Source organism: Trichoderma harzianum (genome assembly GCF_003025095.1).
Source record: "Trichoderma harzianum CBS 226.95 unplaced genomic scaffold M431scaffold_2, whole genome shotgun sequence".
In the NCBI taxonomy this organism is placed as follows: domain Eukaryota; kingdom Fungi; phylum Ascomycota; class Sordariomycetes; order Hypocreales; family Hypocreaceae; genus Trichoderma; species Trichoderma harzianum.
In genome coordinates this window covers 804,352-826,141 of record NW_020209250.1, presented here as the reverse complement: position 1 = coordinate 826,141, position 21,790 = coordinate 804,352, and the positions used below count along the sequence as shown (strand labels likewise).

General features: G+C 48.6%; 6 protein-coding genes across 6 annotated transcripts; 3 read left to right on the top strand and 3 right to left on the bottom strand.

Annotated features, from left to right (window-relative positions):
* Positions 1 to 62: 62 nt before the first annotated feature.
* On the bottom strand, positions 63 to 1,939 carry M431DRAFT_133407 (hypothetical protein; the record flags this gene model as incomplete). Its single annotated transcript, XM_024912501.1, has 3 exons — positions 63 to 794; positions 870 to 1,814; positions 1,900 to 1,939. 3 exons carry the CDS (start codon positions 1,937 to 1,939, stop codon positions 250 to 252), a joined length of 1,530 nt encoding a protein of 509 aa, XP_024778427.1. The 3' UTR covers positions 63 to 249.
* A 407-nt stretch (positions 1,940 to 2,346) lies between these two features.
* M431DRAFT_106171 (hypothetical protein) lies at positions 2,347 to 4,750 on the top strand (the record flags this gene model as incomplete). Its single annotated transcript, XM_024911604.1, has 9 exons — positions 2,347 to 2,447; positions 2,495 to 3,071; positions 3,132 to 3,176; positions 3,230 to 3,296; positions 3,346 to 3,589; positions 3,653 to 3,755; positions 3,810 to 3,916; positions 3,980 to 4,199; positions 4,250 to 4,750. The coding sequence occupies 9 exons, from the start codon at positions 2,347 to 2,349 to the stop codon at positions 4,748 to 4,750; spliced, it is 1,965 nt and encodes a 654-aa protein (XP_024778426.1).
* Positions 4,751 to 5,307: 557 nt separating this feature from the next.
* M431DRAFT_490371 (hypothetical protein) lies at positions 5,308 to 6,692 on the bottom strand (the record flags this gene model as incomplete). The annotated part of the gene is made up of 3 exons (XM_024916797.1): positions 5,308 to 5,825; positions 5,994 to 6,592; positions 6,661 to 6,692. The coding sequence occupies 3 exons, from the start codon at positions 6,690 to 6,692 to the stop codon at positions 5,308 to 5,310; spliced, it is 1,149 nt and encodes a 382-aa protein (XP_024778425.1).
* Positions 6,693 to 7,236: 544 nt separating this feature from the next.
* M431DRAFT_490370 (hypothetical protein) lies at positions 7,237 to 9,597 on the top strand (the record flags this gene model as incomplete). The annotated part of the gene is made up of 9 exons (XM_024916796.1): positions 7,237 to 7,325; positions 7,380 to 7,968; positions 8,025 to 8,069; positions 8,123 to 8,189; positions 8,242 to 8,503; positions 8,581 to 8,683; positions 8,737 to 8,861; positions 8,925 to 8,994; positions 9,199 to 9,597. 9 exons carry the CDS (start codon positions 7,237 to 7,239, stop codon positions 9,595 to 9,597), a joined length of 1,749 nt encoding a protein of 582 aa, XP_024778424.1.
* Positions 9,598 to 10,254: 657 nt separating this feature from the next.
* Positions 10,255 to 14,536, bottom strand: M431DRAFT_1459 (hypothetical protein; the record flags this gene model as incomplete). The annotated part of the gene is made up of 3 exons (XM_024912717.1): positions 10,255 to 11,220; positions 11,281 to 11,862; positions 11,933 to 14,536. 3 exons carry the CDS (start codon positions 14,534 to 14,536, stop codon positions 10,255 to 10,257), a joined length of 4,152 nt encoding a protein of 1,383 aa, XP_024778423.1.
* Positions 14,537 to 16,460: 1,924 nt separating this feature from the next.
* Positions 16,461 to 20,071, top strand: M431DRAFT_75964 (hypothetical protein; the record flags this gene model as incomplete). Its single annotated transcript, XM_024922411.1, has 6 exons — positions 16,461 to 16,524; positions 16,583 to 16,665; positions 16,777 to 17,170; positions 17,219 to 17,320; positions 17,344 to 18,688; positions 18,751 to 20,071. The coding sequence occupies 6 exons, from the start codon at positions 16,461 to 16,463 to the stop codon at positions 20,069 to 20,071; spliced, it is 3,309 nt and encodes a 1,102-aa protein (XP_024778422.1).
* Positions 20,072 to 21,790: the final 1,719 nt, after the last annotated feature.

The following is a 21,790-nucleotide window of genomic DNA, read 5'->3' as shown; positions in this document are numbered from 1 at the left end:
TATGATGCACAATGCTGGAGAGCTATGCCCTTCTGTCTTAATGGTCAAGAGAAAGGCAGTCTCTTGCTTTAGTATTTCTCACTACCACCTTCGAATTCCATCTCCCCATAATTTTATCTATCGACTTTCTCCAACTTTCGAGAAATCCATTCCCAATTTTGTTCCCGTTCATTTCCATTGTGATCCCGAAAGCGCAACCGTGGATTCCCGTAGCAGTTTCTGCTCTCTTGCAAATTGAACCCTCAAGAATCATCTATCACCTCTATCATCTTCATCTTCATCGTCATCCTCTTCAATATCGTCGCCATCTTCACCATTTTCATCGTAATCCTCTGTAAGAGCCACCCGAGATTTACAAAGGACCATGCTGCTGTCGAATTTCTCCCCGTCGGCAGTCCCAAATTTCACTAGGGCAGGAGCTTCGACGAACTTAACAAAGGAGTTGGACACATCGGCATCATTGTCGTATTGAATGGATGCCATACGATTCTGGTCGTAAGGAGTGAGCTTCTTGCCATCATCATCTCCACACCAAACCATTAAGAAAATAGCCTTTGATTTCATCATCATGAAATGAAAGTCGGCCGCTTTTGTAATCAATCTCTTCATCTCATTCTTGAAATGGTTCGTCTTTGAGTTTGGTATAAAAGGATCAAGTCGCTTCGTGACTTTGCTAATAAGCACTTCCATAGCTTCGATATTGATGTGATCCTCGTCACTAAGGTCTGCAACCGCTCTGGACTTGATCTGGCTAATAATCCGGAGGTATTTGGTGTCGTTTTTGTGCTTAAAATCTGCACAGAAATAAAATATGTTAATAAGCTAAATATTTGACTGGAAATGGAAAATGCGATGAGATAAATACTTACTCCTCAAAAACAGACTCTGTGTCAAGGTATCGCCAATCACTCCCTGCCAGATGGATTCTTTCCCCGAAAATACAGGGAGTATTGCAGTCTTCCATACAGCTCGTCGAAGAATACAGGTGCGCAAAGTTGACATATCGTCTATGGATAAGAGCTGGCGCTCCATCACCAATGACTCGAGAATCGTATCTTGATCAGCTGGGATCTTAGTGAGGCACTGAGAGACAAGGTCGCGGATATTGTAAGATAACACCAGCCAACCCTCCTTGATGTCCGAATCTGGCACTTTGACGTATTTGCCAGAGTCTTTCTTCTCTGCTTCAAGAGCAGATGCAAGCTGATATCTCCACTCCCGGGAATCGTTCTTGAGCTGAGTTATCTTTTGGCCGTTCAATATTTCACTCTGCTTGTGAGCCTCTTGTGCTTGTTCAAGCGCCGATTTTAAGCCATTGACTTGGGCCTGAAGATTTTGGATTTCTGATCTGGCAGTTTCGAGATCATTTGCCTTGGCTCTATACTTCTCCATCAATCCGAGCGCTTCCTTCTCAAATTTCTTAATCTCGGTATTGGCTGAGGGCTTCGGGCCACGCTTTGCAGGCCTCGTAGGCTCACTTTCGTGATCATCATGGCTCCTTTTGCTAGATCTCACAATCAATCGCGTAGTTGGTGCCGGTCTTTGTTTTTGCTGCTCTGAGCTTGTTGGCTCTTGTTTACCCTCTTGTGAGCGCAACGCGCGGGGAGTCTTCTTTTGTGTAACGTTTGGCTTCTTTGCTGGTATGTCCCCCTTGGAGCCCATGTATTCATCCCCTGCTTCATCAGTATCAGATGCGCTTCCAGAGTCGCCATTACTGCGTTCCTTATAGTTAGGCCGTTTGTCCCCACTGCGTCGACGGGACGGAGTCTTGGCTGGTTGGGCTTCATTCTCCGTTTGCGAGCGGTCTAGATTATCTGGCACGGGATTAGCATGAATCTGACCTTTGTAATAAGATATCCAAGTTGGGAAGGGATAATATTGGAGCAGGGGATTTATTACCACCTCCTTCGTCATGAATTTTGATGACTGTTGGCGACATCGCGCTATCTGCAGAGGAGAGAAGAGTTGACTCGGAACTGCGTCGAGAACAAAATCTCGCGAGAATGAAGAAAAGAAGAGAAAAAAAGAAGGAGATGGAAATGAGTGGAAAGAAAAAGAATTAAAGAAGATCAAAAGTACTGCGCAGAACTATGTGTGCACCGCTTTCGCTCTGCCAGATATCTGCCAGCTGGCACTGCCAGTGCATCATCCGCTCCCTCACTTTAACACTTCACCTCAATTCACTGCCGCTCTACTTTTGCTTCACCCTTCTTCTTTCCAGTTGGAGAGAAACTACAATCATCCCTTAAATTTCCCACCTGCGGATATCTTGCGCATCCATCATATCCTGGAGTCTGAGTGCATCTCCTCTCTAGACGACGATACTCGAGTTGATGAGCATCCTCCATGCCTCGACCTACGCGCACCCGCAGAGGTGCTGGAAGAGAGACGCGTCACCTTCCAGAGACTGATCCTTCAGTTATTATAGGCATAGACTTTGGAACCACGTAAGTTGATCGCATCATGATGATGACTCTGATGCTGACCTGCGTAGCTTTTCGGGCGTGGCATGGGCTAGGTCAACTCGACCAGAGCAAATCAGCATAATAACAAGCTGGAAGACTTCTCTCAACTTCAACAGCGACAAGGAAAAAGTCCCAACTTCTATCTCGTATAGGGGCAAAGATGAAACACCTGCCTGGGGCTATGCAGCTCCTATTGGCGAGTCTTCCTTGAAATGGTTCAAGCTTTGCCTTCTCGAAAGAGAAGATATACCAGATTACTTACGACATTCGAAGAATCTCCAAACAGCGAGAGCTTCTTTGGAAAAATTGGGCATCCATGCTGTGGATGTCATCAGTGATTATCTGCGGGAGCTATGGAACCATAGCCTTGGCTGCATCGAGCGAGCCGAAGGGTCTTCCATGATGAATCTTTCTTCGCTGAAGGTCATCGTTACACTCCCAGCCATTTGGCCTGCATACGCTCAGTTCAGAATGAAGGAAGCCATTGAAAAGGCTGGGATTATGAACTTTCGAAGCACTGCTGACACGACCCTGGATTTCATCTCGGAGCCCGAGGCTGCAGCTCTAGCTAGCTTGCGAGACATGTCCGATAGGGTAGACATAAAAGTAAGGAAACCTAATCGTGTTGAGTTTGGCTTTGAGACGCTAATGAGATCGTATCCCCAGACTGGCGATCACTTTGTTGTTTGCGATGCTGGCGGAGGCACTGTGGTTAGTGATTCGCAGATGAATCTTCGACTTACGAGATAGCTTATACTACATAGGACATAATTACCTATACGGTGACAAGTAAAGATCCCATGAAGGTCAAAGAAAGTGTTAGGGGAGATGGTAAGACATCCCTCCTCTTTTTTGCCTATACAACTAACGCCATACACAGGAAAGCTATGCGGTGCTACCTTTGTGGACGAGCGTTTCCGACTTCTTCTCAAAGCCAAGATTCCTCTGCCTTCTTGGGAAAGACTCGGGGAAGATGGCGTAGCGCGCCTCATGAATAACGAATGGGAAAACGGCATAAAGCCCCAGTTCACTAATGATGGTCGCAATTGGACTATCCAGATCCCCGTCTCGTCGCGGAAGAGAGATCACGACCAATTCAGTTGTCCAGAGATTACTATCACCAAGTAGGTTGGCCATAAGTTGGATGACAGTCTGAAACAAAAGGAGGGTGCTAACTACGCAAACAGCCAAGAAGTTGTTGACGTATTCAGGCCTATAATGAGCCAAATCGTGGAGCTCGTGATGACGCAAATCCAGGAAGTCAAGAGACGATACAAGAAGCTGCCTAAGGTACGAAAATTACTGAATTGTCATGATCCATAAAGCGTTAACCAGGGTTGTTAGTTTGTGATCTTGGTTGGTGGCTTTGGGCGATGCCAGCACCTGTATAGTTGCATGAAGCAGGGCTTAAAAGACAAAGTTGAGATTCTTCAAAGTTCTGGAGCACGGCCGTAAGTACAGATTCCTCTAGCAAGCGTTGATTAGAGCTGATCTGTTCCTCCTTGATGATATAGTTGGACGGCAGTCTGCCGCGGTGCAGCTCTTCGGGGCCTCGAGGGGTCTAGCAACACAGCAGAATCGGCAATCTGTTCCAGAATTGCGAGAGCGAGTTACGGCGCCATTTACAATGTGACACCATGGTCCGAAAAAGAGCATGATATACGAGATAAAGAATGGTGCCCTGTCACCCAAGTCCATATTGCCGCTGATCAAGCTGCCTGGTTTCTGCGCATCGTGAGTCACTACATGTACGCTGATAACGGGAAATGCTAATGTTTATTAAGGGTGATACTATTAAAGTGGGCAAACCCGTTGAAGAGCAGTTTCATCAAGACTTTGACGAGCCGGTGGATAACATTTCCACGTGTCTTATCTACTCTAATGCCCTCAACCCGTCGGTCAGATGTGACGACACGGTCAAGGAACTCTGCCATATCCGATGGTCGAGTATTCCCAAGTATGACGATCTGCCTTCGTGGAAAAACTCCAAAGGCCAACTTGTCAAACGGCTCGACTACATCATCAAGATGACATCGAATGGCGTATCTCTAGATTTCGAGATTTCGTATCAAGGGAAAATCGTGGCGTCGAAGAACGTTGCGGTTGACTATAGTGAGAGTGGCGTGGCGGCTCGTCGCTCTGTTGAACAACACCTCTTTGTAGACAGTGATGATGATGATGACAGTGGTACCTATGTTCCACCTGATTCTGAAAGGTCTGAAGCACCAAACTGGGGAAACCTAAACTGGAACGACCACATCGCATCCAGGATCCCAGGCATGTGAGCTGAACAGAGCTAAGTTCTCGGTTACGAAATTGCTAGAAGGGATCGTTTATCGAAACAAAAATTTGCTGAGAGAATTTTTGGTATGAACAAATTAATGGCCTGATTTTGGCCATATGTTACTCTACCATAAGAGTACACGGTGAGCAGCATCTCCGCGAGGAAAATCTAGCTAGTATATGGACAAGATAAAGAAGATGCAATGGTACTGAAGTAAAAACCTCTTTCGTTATAAATGGGCAACACAAGTAAGATGATCGCTAACTTAAATCGTTTAGTATCGGGGCTGGGCCAGTAGCTGCTAATTTGTGAAATCGCGGACACATTCATAATCACAAGCCATCCCTAGATCTGCATGTAGATAGTAATAATTTCAGAGCTGATTTATGTTTGTTAGATATTCTTCTTGATGTCTTTTACTTTTAGATAGCTATCTTTGTGCCATTATTGGCCGTTCCACCAACGAAAAGCGCCCTGCCAAGCAGCGGTAAAAGAAAAAGCCATTCTGGTTCCAAGCTCGTTAATCATGTGTCCCAACGTCACCTCAAGCCAATGTCCTTACGATGATGATTCGTCCCAAGCAGATGTACTGGGCTCACTCTTGCCATCCCATTCAAACACAGATTGTTTGCATATGACCATGGCAGAGTCGAAGTTTTCGCCGTCTCCATTTCCAATCTTCCACAAGGCCGGCGACTCGATCACTGCGAAAGTGTGTTCTGATGCATCATCACTGGCATCAACGCCGACGGACAATTCCATAGTCTCTGGGTCGTAACGATGATTATTGATTCCATCGTCACTCTGGTGCCACTCTATGACAAAGATGGCTTTGGACGTCATCATGGTGGTGTAGAGTTTCCACGCATCCGCGAATATGCTCTTCAGATCCTCTTGAAATTCGTTCAGCATCTTGTCTGCTACAATATTTTTGAAGTGAGCAACTGTGCCTTGAATCATCTCTACTCTTTTGAAATGGCTTTTAGGATCTGCCTCTTGTTCAAGGTCCGGGTCAAGAGCTGACTTTATTTTACTGATCATTTGGAGATACTGAGGACTGGGGAGTTTGTAGGGATCTGTTACAGAAGAGGCGTCAGCTGTTTCTTCTCCTCAAGATAGGAGGCAAGAAGTGAAAGTAGGTTCTTAAGGTATACCTAGATGCGCAATGCGGCGAGCCATTGACCCACCAATATATCCAAGGTGGCAACGACTATGGGGCGCGAAGATGTTGCAGTACAGATGACCCCAGAGCTGGCGTCGTTTGAGGCTGTCTCGTACAGCAAGGATTCGGCCAGCAGGTGTGGGCTGCGCGGGTATATGATACTCGATACCACCGACGGAGATCGTCTCGTCTTGAGGCCGCTCAGTAAAATAGTTACTGACGGTATTCTTGATCTTGTAAGATAACTGCCACCACATGCCCTTGATGGTGTCATCCGACGCCTTTTTTATGCCAAAATCTATCATATTCTGAAGGACAAGCTTTTCCATGTCATGAGTAAGTGCCTTGATCCTGTCACCGAGTATGCGACGGTTCTCTTCGTGCGATTTCTTTTCTTGCTGAACTTCTTCCTCATGTGATTTCTTTTCTTGCTTGATTTCTGCTTCGAGAGACTTGATTTTGATGCGTTGTCTTTCGAATTCAGCCTTGTAAGCATCCAGCAGATCACATACAGATTCAGGATCGCTCTTGGCTAGCTGACACAGAGTGTATGCCTTCCAATTCTCCACTCCTGGCGTAGCAGATGTGCGCGTTTTGGTATAATTCGTGGCCGACGCAAGTTCGTCCTCTTCCTCATCTTTTACTCGAATTCGCTTTCTGGTACGTGTATTCGGACCTTGGCTAATTGCCACTTGTCCTGAGCCAACCAATTGTTGGTTATTGCCACCGGAGTGGCAATTTTGAAGTACATTTTTCTCCTGTATCTTAGTCTTTGAAGCATTGTGGCCGGCCATTTCCCACTCTTCTTAGGTGTCAGCTTGTCATTTTTCATTCAACAAACGGAGAGAAGCAGGTTCAACCAAAAGATAGATCTGCAAGGTGGAAGTTCTCACCATTTTCGTTGGCGGCTGCGGGCATATTCGGTGGCATTGCTGATCGGTGCGCGCTGGAGAGGCTGGAAGATGGCTGAGGCTCTCCTGGGCGTGATGTATTCAAGCAAGAGGTTTGATCGAGGAATTCCGGATGAAATGGCATCTTATGTATGATGCCTTCGTCTTTTGAACCAGATTCTTGTGTTGAATGAAGGGTGTTGAAAAAAGCGTGCTGCTGAGTTCTGTTGCGAATTTTATCACCTCCTCCGTTTGATTCACTGATGTGGCAGTGATGCCTCAGGCTCTACTACGCAGGTATTAAAGGACAGGAAGTCTGCCAGGTGTAAATCTTCTCTCCTAACTCTGCTCACAACAGCACACACACAGAAACACCCATCTTCATCCACTGCGAGCACTTCTACCACTGAGAGCCCTGGCTCACAGGCAGCAATCATGCCTCAGTCCTATCAGACCCAAGCGGCCACCGATGGAGAAAAGAATCAAGAGCCCACGATTGTCATAGGCATAGACTTTGGTACAACGTAAGTCTATAGTGTCTTGACAAAGAGAACAAGAACATGACTGACTTTGTGCAGCTATTCAGGCGTGGCCTGGACCACTTCAAGCCGACCCGGCCACATCAACATAATAACGAACTGGGATGCCGTCAAGAATCACTGCAGTGACAAGGAAAAGGTCCCGAGCGTCATCCATTACGACGATAAAGGCGAGGTTTCTTGGGGTTACTCTGTTCCAGAGAAAGCATCTTCACTCAAGTTCCAGTGGTTCAAGCTTTGTCTCTTAGACGAGGGCGACATTCCTAAAGATCTTCGCAATGCAGCACAGATTCAAGCTGCTCAAAAATCTTTGAGGGAGTCGAACAAGCACGTCGAAGATGTTATCAGCGACTATCTACGGGAGCTATGGACGCATAGCATCACGAACATCAGGAGAGCCGTTGGTGGGCAGTTGGTGGACATTTCCAAGTTCAAGGTTGTTGTCACCATTCCTGCTATCTGGCCCTCCTATACTCAGCCTCGCATGATCCGGGCTATAAAGAAGGCCGGCATTCTGGAGTCTCGCATTGCTGGCGATACAGTCTTGAAGTTCATTACGGAACCAGAAGCAGCTGCTTTGGCTACGATAAACGACATGTGCACGTATAATAGCCGGCCGGATATGGAGGTGAGAACATTCCAGATGCAGAAAATTTGTTTCCACGAACTAACCACTCGACCAAGGTTGGAGACCATTTTATTGTTTGCGACGCTGGTGGAGGTACTGTAGTAAGTTCCCAAGAAATCATTTGAGCTCTTATCGTGGCTTACATTAAATCTAGGATGTCATCACCTACACCGTCATCCAAACTGATCCAATTCGAGTCGAAGAAAGCGTCAAGGGAGACGGTATAATGTCGCCCATCCCATGACGATCTACAGCAGCTAACACGGTGTATAGGAAAGCTTTGCGGTGCTACCTTCTTGGATGACTTTTTCCTAACGGCCCTTCGAAACAAAATTAACAAAATCTCTCCGAATGCTTTCAAAGTACTTGAAGAAAGTGGAGGGTTGAGTCGCATTATACATAACGATTGGGAGAATGGCATCAAACCTCAGTTTCGCAACACTAATCAACATTGGTTGGTTCAGATGCCGAGCAGCGGGTCGAACAGAAAAAGAACTCATGATCAATTCCGCTTCTCAGATATCAAGTTTAAGGCGTAAGTATTGCTAGGCGGGCGATTGAAGGCTGAGATTAATGGAGTTTGTGGATGCCGACTAACTTGTTGGCGAACAGCAAAGATGTCCAGGAGATCTTCACGCCAATAGTGGCTGAAATAGAGACCTTGATAACTATCCAAGCATCAACTGTCAAGATAAAGTACAAAAAGGAGCCCAAGGTATGACATTTGTATTGCTTTGTTACCAGTTACAACACTGATATTTTACCCAGTTCCTGGTCCTGGTCGGTGGATTTGGCAGGCAGCTGTTTCTTTACACTCGGCTTCAAGACCTACTGAACCGAAAGAAGGGCCAAAAAGAGAAGACCGAAATACTACAAGGCTCAGGCGCAGAACCGTAAGTGCTATTAATAATCTAGATTGGGAACTAATACTGATTTTTTTTTCCATGACTATATAGTTGGACAGCAGTCTGTCGTGGGGCTGTAATAAAGGGGCTCGAGCAGTCTGAGGATACGACCGCGCCCACAGTAAGCTCCAGAATAGCAAGGATGAGTTACGGCATGATTTATGATGATACATTATGGGATGCGAACAAGCATGATCCACGGGATAAACAATGGAGTAACATCCATCGGCAACAGATAGCTAAGAACCAAACATCTTGGTTTTTACGCATTGTGAGTCACCGCGCCAACATGGCCAAGTTCAATCAGAATTAACACACTGTGAAGGATGATATGATTTCTGTTGATGAGCCAGTCGTTAAACATTTTTATCACAACCTTGCGAAACCGACCGGAGAACTTAAGATCCAATTCATCTACTCAACCGCAACTACTCCATCAAAGAGATGCGATGAGACAGTCAAGCAACTCTGCGAATTGTACTGGTCAAGTGTCCCTGATTTCGATACCCTGCCTACTTGGATAAATCGTATAGGAAAAGTCATTAGGCGGGTTAGCTTTGATGTCAAGATGATATCAAACGGGGTAACTCTAGATTTTGAGATTATTTACAACGGCCAAGTCATGGCGTCAAAAAACTTCGGTATCGACTATACTGGCTGTGGTTCCACCGTGAATCAAGCACGAGGAGGCAATGACTCGGATGAAGACTCTAAAGACGATTGACACTCTGGGGACGATTGACACTCTGGTGAAGAGAATCGTTTCCCAGCGGATAATCTACTATTGATACCCGTATTGAGCTTGCTTGGGTGGCTATGGATGGAGGCGTTCTGGTTTCACAAAAAAGGAGAGGTTGCCTACAAGATATACTTGCAAGTTTGGCTTTTGCGTAGTTAGGGAAAAAAGGGCAATATTTGACAGTTCATCGAGATTTCAGGGGGGAATATCCCACACAAACAAGATAGCTCAAGACAAAATATGAAGTTGCTTAGTATTACGTCTAAAACACTTGACATTGCCATCTACATCACACTGGAGAACGATCAATCTCATAGCACGCTGAAAATTAACTATCTTGCTAGGCTCGCAATGCCACCCCCGTCTCAAAATGCTCGACATGGTCGTAAAATCAAACCGTCTCAATCTATGACCTCGGTATATACCTACACTCATAAGGGTATCTGATGAGGCCTCTTCCCGCCGGGCCAGTCAATAAATCACTAAAGACAAGGTACAGAAGCAAAGATGGAGCTGCGTTCATCACAAAAACCCCTTGGGCAAACCACACTTCCCTTCCCCAGCCATTCCATTCAAATATGCTGCACATATTCCATCGCCCTCACCCTCCTTTTCTTTTCGTTATTTTCATCCACCACGATCTCATCTCCTGTTAGGCAAAAGGCTGTTTCGCCCAAACGGCGCGCCAGAAAAGGCCGGTCCAGAGTTCCAGCCTTGGTTCACACTATTCCTAACAATGAGTGCTGCAGCTGCCGTCGCGGCCTGTCGTTCCTTCTGACGCTGTCTCTCCTTGAGATAGTTTGCCGCTTCGGGACGCATACGCAGGATTCGTAAGATCATATCGTCACTGGCATCTGCCTGCATCTCGCGTCTCTTCGCCTCCTTGGCCTTACGCATCGTGCCCAGATTGCGGCTCATCATGATACTCTTACCACGCCTGATGGTGCCCATACTTGCAAACGAGCCGGCCCCACCCAGAGATGCTCCCAAGCTTGATGGCACTGCCAGCCTGTTACTCGACTGGCTTTGCGGCTGATTCTGCTGCTGCAAAGCTTGCTGAGCTCGCTGTGCAGAGGCCGCAGCCATGCGCTCGGATTCCCGAATGAGATTGCTGGTATCTTCAAAGTAGAAGAAGTTCAGCGAGGCCAATTCGTGCCACTTAGGCGACTTGAGTACTTCGGCGGGAACTCCGAGTTGCTCGCCCGAGTGCTCATCCTTGGCGTTGAAGAAGACGAACAGCATTTCCAGCCAGTGATACACAATGTCGAGCTCTCTTCGCGAGAGAGGCTTTTGAGTCGACGGCTTTTCTGACAATGGTGGGACCAGAAGATTCTCAATCGTCATGAGGACATCCTTCCACAGACGAGTCATAACAGCTATCATTGTAGCGTCTGTTAGGGTCATCTTCATAATGGCAAAGTTGTCATCGAAATAAGAAAACAGATTGGTGAGAGCGCTCTCAATCTGCGCCTGGGTAGGCCCTGTCGAAGGGGTATTGGTGGACGTTCGCTTCTTCCACAGACTCGTAATCGATGCGCCTACGCCTCCAGACCCTATAAGGCTCCTAAGAGTCTCCAGCGACAGGGTTTCGTTAATTTGAACGGTGAGCTGAAGTTGGATTAGCCGGCCAGAATCCTGGTATACATAACACATAGAAACACAACATACCTTATCCGTAATTTTTCGAACCATGTCTCTTTCTGTGCGCTTTAGGTGGCGGAAAGCTTTTCCAAAGTGGAATACAATGTCATCACGCTCTCCCTCCATGCTGACTCTAATCAGCAGGCGGCCTTGTGAGTCCAGGTCCAGCCAGAACTCTCGGGGGAGATAGTCTCCAAAGTGGTTGGGGTCCAGCTTGAGAGAGGTTCGCCCGACGTAGTCATGATCTCCGAAAGTATCATAGTCCCATATCGTCGCAATGACGTTAACGGGTCCCTGGACTGTAATGTCAAACGATTCATCCCAGCGAGGGTTTAGGTTCCGGTGAATGATACGCGTCTTGTGAAGTCGCTTCTGATACTCGTCACCAAAGACGGCGTACGGGTCGCTATAGCCTGACGGATCGCAAGCTTTGAGATCCTCAGCCTCTACAACCTTGATGGTGAACGTATACTTGTTTGGCTTTCGTGTCTTCTTCTTAGGTCCATCTTTCTTTTCTAGCAAAGCCGCACAAGCCTCGACATTCATTGTCTTTTCTAACTTGTCAAGCTCTTGCATGGCATACTCGATGTTGTTGAGCTTAACAAAAGACTATGGGGGGGTTTAAGTTAGCCTGAACTATAAATGGACGAGTCACTGCATAAAATCATTGGAAGCTTACCTCTGGGAAGAACTGAAATGGTTCAGCCTTTTCCTTGTTGTTCCATGCGTCTTTGGCATACTGCATCCACTTCTCCTGGGTAGTTTGGGTTTGTGCTGCGAGCTCCTGGGCAGAGGGCCGATCCATTTCCTTTGCAAACTGTTGGTCAACCGTTTCGCAATACCGACCAATACCCGTGGAAAAGTTCTTTGCTAATGAGGTCATGAACCTGGCATGGTGCTCTGCATTAGCCCATTCCAGCTTGAAAACTTGATCTACTGTCTGGTTGAACAGCATGAACATGTCTATAATGGACACACTATGCCGTTGCGCGTCTCCGGGGATCTGATCTGGACTCTCTGTCCTAACTTGAAACTGATCTTGCTTGATTGCTTCATCTACAAAATCCGTCATCCGAGTCTCGGCCGAGTGTAGCCAGCGCCACACAAAGTCGACAAGTAAGTCTTCAATGTTAAAGGCAAAAGGTTCTTTGGGGAGGAACTCTTCGTGAATTCCGCGGATATCCTTCAGCTCTTTGTAGAGCTCAAAGCCGTCCTGGATGTCAATTTCCTCACCTCCCTCGCTGGCCCCTTGCATAATGATTTGGATGATGGCGCTTGCATCTTGTTCAAATTTCGGAAACACCTCATAGACCAAAATGCTCAACGGATCGACCCCCATGATGCTTGCAGTCTTTTTATATCGCTTTCGAATTCGGTCGCACACCTTGGACACTGCCTTGCCAAGTTTGACAACGTGAGCAAAGTCCCACTCTTCCTTTCGCTCTGGTATCTGTTTCTGCATATTTTCGTGATATATTTCCGTAGCTTTGTGGGCCAGACGCTCAGATAAGAGCTTCCTGAAGTCTTCCATCACCTCGGGTCGAGGAGAGAAAGTTGAGTCTTGACCAATGTGATTCTCTAAAAGATACATGACAGGTCCAATGTTTGGTGGCTTCACCTCGTAGCACCCTTCTAGGAGATCGTAAAGCTCTTGCAGCAGTGCATCGTGAAGAATGTGAAGAGTGTGCTGGTAAGCGGCAAAATCATGCATCGTCCAACGGCTAGGATCAAAATCGGTCAGGGGCGCGTTGTATTGATGTATATGGGGCGGCTTCTTGAGCTCCTGTGACGGAGACTTGATCATGTCAAAGACAGCATCAAGGTCTTCCGGGGCTATCTCTTTCTCAATGAATTGATTGGCGGCTGCTTCTAGGAGAACGACGAGTCGCGAGAACTGCGGGATGCGCCACCGGACACAAAGCTCATTCATCAGGTCCATGGACTTGTGTGACAGCGGCTGGTAGTCCATGTTGGGGTCGGCATGGATCTGATCAAACAGCATTGCTTGCTGAAGAATGAATTTGTAAAATGCCCTGGGGTTAGGGGGTGTAAACGTATATATCGTTTCATCTACGGTTCTGATACTGCTTGATTCGCCAATCGCTAAGGAACTTAGGCTGATGGATGGATCAAAGGCGAAGGAAGAGGAATCTGGGTCAGATATCACACGGCTCAGATCAGCATATGCCTGGTCATCTGCGTAAAGTGATCCCGGTCGACTCGGCAACGATTTATCGATGGGACCGGTTTTGGTTTTTGCCAACTCTGGCTTGGCAGTCAAGATATCCATCATCATCTGTGAGAGATGTGTAGCCTCGGATTTTTTCCACTCGGTAAAGCCATCTTCAACATCAAAATCATGACTGCTCAACGTGCCAGGTAGATTGGCATTAAGCCTAGTCTGGTATGATTTGAGATCTTTGAGAGCGGCCTCTTCTGTCCATACCTGACGGTTTGCGTTGAGTTCCTTCTGAACCTCTGAGAGGCCCATTCCAAAAATGCTTGCAACCACCTGCACCATGGGCATGTCCTTGACCTCGTAGCTCAGGGGCACAATCACTTCGATTGTGGTGCCCGTACCAGCAGTGCTGTTGCTGACCAGATCCTGATCGTTTCGAAGAAGCTTGGTCTCTAGATCTTTGAGCCTAGACATTAGTTCGGGTCGATCTCGGTCGTGGCCAAGGTCTTTCATGACATTTGCGGCAAGCCTCACGAACATGGCCAGGTGGCGGTCTGGGAGTAGCTTCCAGGAGTCGGATTCATCGTCAGCTGCCTTTCCTTTCTGGGCGGCTTTCGTCGCTGCAGAATAGAAGATCAAGACCAAGGGCTCAAACTTCCTTTCCTTTTCAATCGTCTTTCGAAATGTCTTCTCGGAGAACGCCGTATACGCCTCGGCAAAACTTCTTTTGACAGCAGCATCGCTGTAACCGGGCAGGGCCTCGCTGCCCCTCAACACACCACCCACACGATCGAGCAGCGCAGCGGCGAAGTTATGAGGGAGCTTGATGCTTGTGGAGGTTCCCGAGACGAAATCTTGCACGAGCTGTCCCACGCTGGTATGTGTTCGAGTAGGCACCTTTGGAGCCGGGACATATTGCTTTCGTTTGGCTTTGGGTTGCAACAGGTAGTGCAGATAGGCGGTGCGCAGCGTAAAGCTTCGAGCTTCGTCGGGGTCGACAGGATGCTGCGCTGAAGACTGAGGCCGCGATCTTCCCATGTCTTTGCTGCTATTGCTGTGCCCATGTTGAGGCTGGTACGACTGGCGGTGCGACGCTGACGACATGGCGACGCTCAGCAGGCAGAATGATGCCCAAGCCCACGGCGGATGCTAAGCCTCATAGCCGGACTGAATCTAAAAGGGGGGGTCGAGCAGGCAGCGGAGGCTCGAGGCGGCTAGTGGGCGACGCTTGAAGGAAGAGAAAGACAACAAAGGGCTGGACGGTGTTGCAGAGCTTCGTATCGAACTACGTGGTGTTGGGAAGAGAGGCCACTGCTAATTAGGATGGATGGAGGTTTGGTGGTGTAACTGACCTGTGGAGACAGCAGCGCCTGAACGTCATCTCCTGATGGTGCTCTTTTAAGCGCGAACCCCCCTGGAAGACATCCAAGCATGCGCCACGGGATGCGCAATCAGGAACCGGGCTTTTGTTGCAGAGGGGCGCTAAATCGTTTGACGGACGCAGTTGATGTCCATTGGATGTGCGAAGGGATACGAAGCAGAGTGCGACCCCACAGCCACTGATCTATAACGAGACATTGAGCACGGGTAATGACACGGGCTTATGCGATATTTACTGAGCCTTTGCTGGTCTGGTCGGGGCCTGGAGTCTTAATGAAAGTGTACATGCATTGTGATTGTGATACGAGTACATGCAGAGTTATCGAGAAGCTTTAACATGGAAATTCCGGGGTTGTCACATTGTTCTCGTTCAATTGGTTCAAGGGGACGATACGAACCAACTGGCACAAATTGCCCTTGGAAACCCCGCTTTGCTGTGCTTTGGAGGGGGTGTTTTAATTTGTAACTCCACGAAGATGACAGTCATGATACTGTAGTTGTATTGATTCTACCTAACCTAAGAATAGGTTCTGCCTTGAGTAAGTACAGTAGTGCAGTCTATGCCATCAGCCCCGTCGTTGCCGGTGTTGTAGATATTTTTACATCACGCACGCGCGTCGGATTCACATGCTCCCAGGGCACGTGTGAGGCTAGATAGATCTCGCCACCATCTTGCTTTGTCTCGTCTAGCACCCATGATGTTGTCAGTTAGTACCTTGAAGTTAGTGCGGAGAAGCTTAATGACATCAATCATTCCATAGCATTGATACTCAGGTAACTAGAAACAAAGCATTATCCAGCTTGAATAGAGTCCGGGATTACTCAATAGGTACCTAGTAGTAATCAAAAATTGTTGCATTGAACTTCTTTAGCCTACGGGTACCTCTACCATCCACGGAGTACCGCATGTTACCCGCCAGCGGCCAAGATCACCTGGAGTTCCTTTTACGCGGAAAAGAAATGCAATGAGTAAGACGATCTACCACCTAGATACTTTCTTGGCGGCAACGGCTCAACTGCTTGATCGCATTATCGATAGCCATTCAACCATTGCATCCAGTTCTCGTAAATCCCAGCCAGGCCCAACGCAAGCCTTTCGTGGCTCAGTCGGTTTGAACAAAGAACCTTGACCCAGCCAGCGCTAACAAAGAGGAGCTCAGATGGATGTTTATCTGTAACAGGCGCCTCCTTGAAGGCGTTTAGCGGTGCCTGGTAGCTGAAGCCACATCTCCACAGCCCTGCGCTCCAGGTCACCTTCAGTGGCCAAACCCAGCAGAGTTCCACCTGATACCCATTCAGCCATTATAGGCGCGTCTGTGGCCGCGGTATACTTCTGCAACATCCAAACTCTTTATTATTCACCTCCCCGACTTCTGCGTGCGGCTCGTCTTGTCGCCCTCCGAACTCTTCTCCTCTCCTCTCCCGCATCGCATCGATCGCAGTCTTGCAGCATTCAACCACCGCATACATTTGCTGTCATCACTTATTCCAAGCATTTATTGCGGCCTGTCTGATCGCTTCTGGCCTCCAGATGACGATCCGCTTCCCGCCTCGAGCCCCGCGCCATCTTCCCTTTGCCAGCTCGCTCGCCTCTCAGTATCGCCATTCCCCAGCTCCCGCTGCTGGCCTCCGCTGAGCTCCCGTCGCCATGGGCAATGTCAGTAGCAGACCCGACGATGGGTCGACTCTGTATCTCAGAGACCAGAATCGCCGTGCGTGCCATCCCTGACCAGATCTGCGACAGTTTGGCGTACTGACCTAAGCCTGCAGTGAGCATCACCTCGATTGTTGTTACGAACCCGCGGAAGCGCACTTCCATTCACATCACTCCCAACGCATTCCCGGCCAGCAGAGTGAGCGCCGCGCGACCTCCGGGCGACAGCAACCCCATAGAATTTGTCCAGGTTAGCCCTGCGCAATGTCTTTGTTTATCCCGCTCCTGAAGCTAACATTCCCGGGATCAGGACCCGGAGTCTTCCAACGGCAATGGACCGCCCAACTTCCTACTCAAGCTAAGCGGCGATGATGAGCTTATATTTACCTTCGCATTTGTTATCCGCCAGACGACGCAGCCCGCGCTATCGAACTCGCCAAATCTCGACGGCCAAACAGCGTCGACCGATACCAACATATCTGGCCTCACCTTTGTCTACGCTTCCACCTCAAAGGAAGTCGAGAACCTAGTCACCCGAGAGTTCCACGCCAATCCTAATTTGCATAAAAATGACAATGTGGCTCTCGTTGGGGATTATTCAACAAGCGGGAGCGCCGCGGTGTCCTTCGAATGGACGTGGAAATGGAAAGCTCCTAGTCGTCAGGAAGACAAAGGCGGTGGCTGGAGGAACTCTTGCAGCGTTCGTCGCATACCTCCTATTTCCCACGGGCTGTGAAGCTAACTGTCTCAAGTTTGTCGAGTACGATTCACGCGCTCACCGATTGCACACTCTCGCTGCTTTTTCATATTGGGTTTCAAGTATGCTCGGCCGGTTAAAGTTGCAAAGTCTTCTTGTTGCTGACAAACCTCTTTTCAGGTTCATACACAACACCAACTCAGCCCAGCTCCCCCTCGGCACCGTTCCTTTTGGCGTCACCACCCAAGATCCGAATTGCTTCAGCTCAATCGGTAGACTCTCGCCTCGCCGCCGCAGATATTGACGAGCAGCCGCTCTCCCCCTTGCTCACCCCTGGAGAGATGAACCTACCCCCTGTTCCGCAAACTAAAGAATCTGCAAAGGTAGACGTACAATGCGTTCCCAGGCCAGCCGAAGACGTTACTGTAGCCGACGATGGTCCTGTTTTCCGCGCCACACTGAAAGCACTTGAACAAAAGACCGGAAACATGCGCGCGCAGATGAAAAAGGTGTTAAAGAGAGCAGAACAAGTTCATACATCTCAGACCGAAGCCAACGAAGCGTTTGTCGCTTTCGTGGATGCGTTGCGCGAAGCCTCGTCTACGAATGCAAATGCCGTTCAGCCTGCGTTGGAGCACTACTTTGACAAGATTGCTCGAGAAATCCTGGCTTACGAACGCCAAAATACCGCGAATCTTCAGAAGATCATTATCGAACCCATTACCAAATTATATCAGTTTGATATTAAGCAAGCAGAAAATAAGAAGCGAGATTTCGAGGAAGAGAGCAAAGACTATTATGCCTATGTTTCACGATATCTTGGACAGCGTCAAGACTCAGTCAAGGCTAAGAAGCTTGCTGAAAGCGATTCTAAATATCAAAACAAGCGGCGAAATTTCGAGCTAAAGCGCTTTGACTACTCAAGTTTCGTCCAGGATCTCCATGGTGGTCGCAAAGACCAAGAGGTGTTGTCACATCTGACAAAGTTTGCCGATGCACAAGCGGGTTCATTTTTGTCTACAGCGCAAAAGATTGAAAATCTTCGCCCCCAGCTTGTTGCTCTGGCAAACGAGGTCCAAGAGGCCGACAAGGAATACCAATACCAGCGAAGGGAGCGCGAGGAGAAGCGGCGTCAACTAGAACAGAGCAACAAGACGTACACAGAACCGGAACAAGCCAGCCTCGGCAGCGCCGCAACTATAGTGGCAAACTCTAACAACAGCACAGCCCATACCTCAGATACGGAGCTTGGAAGAGCTGAAAGCACGGGCTCTCAGCTCAAGCCTTCGACCTCGAGCGGCGCTGTGCAAACAACTGCGACTATTCCCGCACCTGCAGATATCGGCCAAGCCTCGGCTATCGGCAGCCCCAGCCAGAGTTCAAAGTTCAAAGGCATCCGTGATCTTGAGGACCAGAGTAGCTTACAATCAAACTTATCACAGAGAAAGGAAGGTCTTCTCTGGGCATTGAACCGGCCAGGCGGGCACGTTGACCCTCGCAACTTGAACAAGCAGGGATGGCACAAGTATGTAACCCACCTCCCTAGGTTGACTGATTGTTGGGCATGCACACTAACACAGCATACAGATTTTGGATCGTTCTAGATCAGGGTAAACTGTCCGAATACAGTAATTGGAAGCAGAAGTTGGATCTCCACATGGACCCCATTGACCTCCGCATGGCTTCGGTCCGCGAAGCCAGAAATGCCGAGCGGCGATTTTGTTTCGAGGTCATCACGCCCAATTTTAAGCGTGTGTATCAAGCAACGTCCGAGGAGGATATGAACAGCTGGATTTTGTCCATCAACAATGCTCTGCAGAGCGCCGTGGAGGGCCGAGCTTACCGGGATCGACAAGCAACATCAAGGGGATCTGATTCTTCTCTTAAGAGGGACATCGGCTCCGTTCTCACTGGCAAAATTCAATCCGTTCATGGCTCCCACCACTCGCATCACTCCAATGCCAATAGCGGGGTTCCGTTCCGAAGAACAACGGTTGGCGCACGGCCCAGTCCAGTGCGGATGCCCAGCTCGACTTACGATGAGCATCCAGACAGGCTATTGCAGATGTTGCGAGATAATGACCAAGGAAACTGCTACTGTGCTGACTGCGGCTCGGATATCAAGGTTGAGTGGGTATCGATCAATCTGGGCATTATTCTTTGCATCGAATGCGGCGGCATCCATCGTTCGCTAGGAACGCACGTCAGCAAGATACGCTCCCTCACTCTGGATATCAAGTCCTTTACTCTCGATATTGTCGAAATGCTCCTCCTCGTCGGTAACCGAGTGTCCAACATGGTCTGGGAAGCTAAGCTTGACCAGACTCAAAAGCTAGGAGCGCAAGCAAACCGCGAGCGACGCTTAAGATACATCACTGCGAAATATGTGGAACGCGCATTTGTCGATCCTATTTCGCCGACACTTTCACGATATGCCTCAGCGGACGAAACTTTGTTGGCTGCTATTAAGAAGAACGAGATCCAGCAAGTGCTCTACGCTTTGGCGCTGGGGGCGAACCCAAATGTTGTGGACAAGATGCGAGGGACGCACGCTGTGTGGCTAGCGCTTGCGGCCGCCGACCCAGCCTCACCGTCTCCCATTCCTGGGCAAAGCTCAACAGACTCTGAGAACAAGCCGGTGCCTTTCCCCGTAGCCGAACTGTTGATTCAGAATGGCGCGGAAATCCCAGCATCTCTTCCGGCATTCCCGCTCGGAAGGTACGCGCAGCAATATTACGAGCAGAAGAAGGGCAAAGGGTTCACCATTGGCGGCAACGATACGGTGCCCTCGTTACCCACCAGCGGCAGCAGCTCCGCTGATAGGCTTCTAAAAGACAAGGAAGTTCGTCTTCAGAAGCGAGTTAGTGCAGGGGGGAGGCTGGCAAGGTCGCCCATCCCGGAAAAATAGGAGCCCAAATTCTGGGATCGATTGGCGGGATTCACGCTATGCTATCAAATGTACGAGGCACATTGGCTCCGCAGCTTCAGATGAGCTAGTGGCATCGATTCTACGCATGTGCATTTGCTTTGATGATGGACATCATTATTATTGTTATCTGGCTTTTCTTTTCAAGTGGAGCGGCCTGGTGTGATGCGACGTGATGCGGTGACTCGGGGTGGCCTGGCGTTCTTGGAGCAGTGTCTTGACGACTGGAAAGAGAAGCTATATGAAGATTTGCACGAGCCGATATGATTACGATGGAAAAAGGCTCGATAATGGGTGCCCAAGCGTTTTTTTCTGGAGAAATACGGTTAGAGGGCCACGGGAGTGTAATATTGGAAAGGTATACTTGTGCTGGGTAGTAGGAAAACTAGTGATTAATGATTAATGGAAACATGAGATGGGGGAGAAAGCTCCAATGTTACGGCTGGAAAAAGAGGGTATCAGAGATAGATAGCAAACAAGTTAGCTATACTTTACGCTGCATCGGCATCTTGGCTATCTGATAATGGAGACGAAAGAGTTGGTTCGTACTGCAAACCGCATGGGCTCTCATCATATGTGAACGTGTTGACTTGTAGTAGCCAGGGATGTTTCCAATACTAGCAAATTCTTGTGCAACTCGACAAAAGTAGGTGCGTCCTGCTGAAGCGTCTACTGACTTCATTTTGCCACAAACCTAGGGCGTGACACCGACGCTTTCATGTTCACGCTGAAAAAAGGCGTGATGTGATCCAAGCAGTTTGAACATAACGGGCCATGCGCCCTCCGGTATCGTTATCGTGACTGAGGCTGAGAAGGACTTACAAGGTCATGGAAATGGGGACCTCGTGTATCTCTCAAGTGAAGGAAGTGGCTGTGGCAGGTGACTATCTAGCAAGGGAGCGGGGACTGATGCCTCGAAGGCAGCCTTGCAAGTTGCAGGGAATTAAATGGCGAGCAAGTCATTTGCCGGCATGTGAGTGCGAGATACATGGGAGCTATGTACAAATATGATCGAGACTTTAGTTTGTCTGTCAAACGCCATGCAGACGGCTAGGCCATGTGAAATACGAAACTTAATATCATCCCAAGCTCAGAGAGGTACAAAATCTGCCTACAAGAACAGAGATGGTGCTCAACCACAGCTGAGATATTCTGATGTCCTTGCAGCTACGAAAAATCACTGGGCTGACCTACCAAAGAAAGGCCTTTCCATTTCCATTAGCACCATGAATTTTTAATCCTCCCATGACAGTGTAATAAGTCAGCTGGTCCGCGCACCAAGAGAGCACCAGACGCAAGGCACGGCAGGTACCTCTTACTTGCATGGAACTCCCCAAGCTGCCTTAATGGTAGCACCATACCTTAATTGCTTAGCACGCCCTAGCACCGCCCGGTAATCGAGCTGTGACTCAAAAGTACCTCTTACTTCTCATCTCCCGTGCCACTTCCCATCGGACAGGTACCGCTACCAGAGGGTGTCTCAGCGTCTCACCAGGTGCTGTAGCGGGTCCCAAGTGCAGTGACAAAGTGCTTCCCTTCTAGGCTCCCAGCCCAGTTTCTCACATCCTGGACATATTATTCACGGTAATATTAGGTATACGAGGAACAAGCATCGCCCAACCACCAAGCAGTCTTCAAACATCAGTGAATCCCCCTCGCCTGAGGATTATCCAAAGCCAATATTCGGCGCCTCCGATCAGC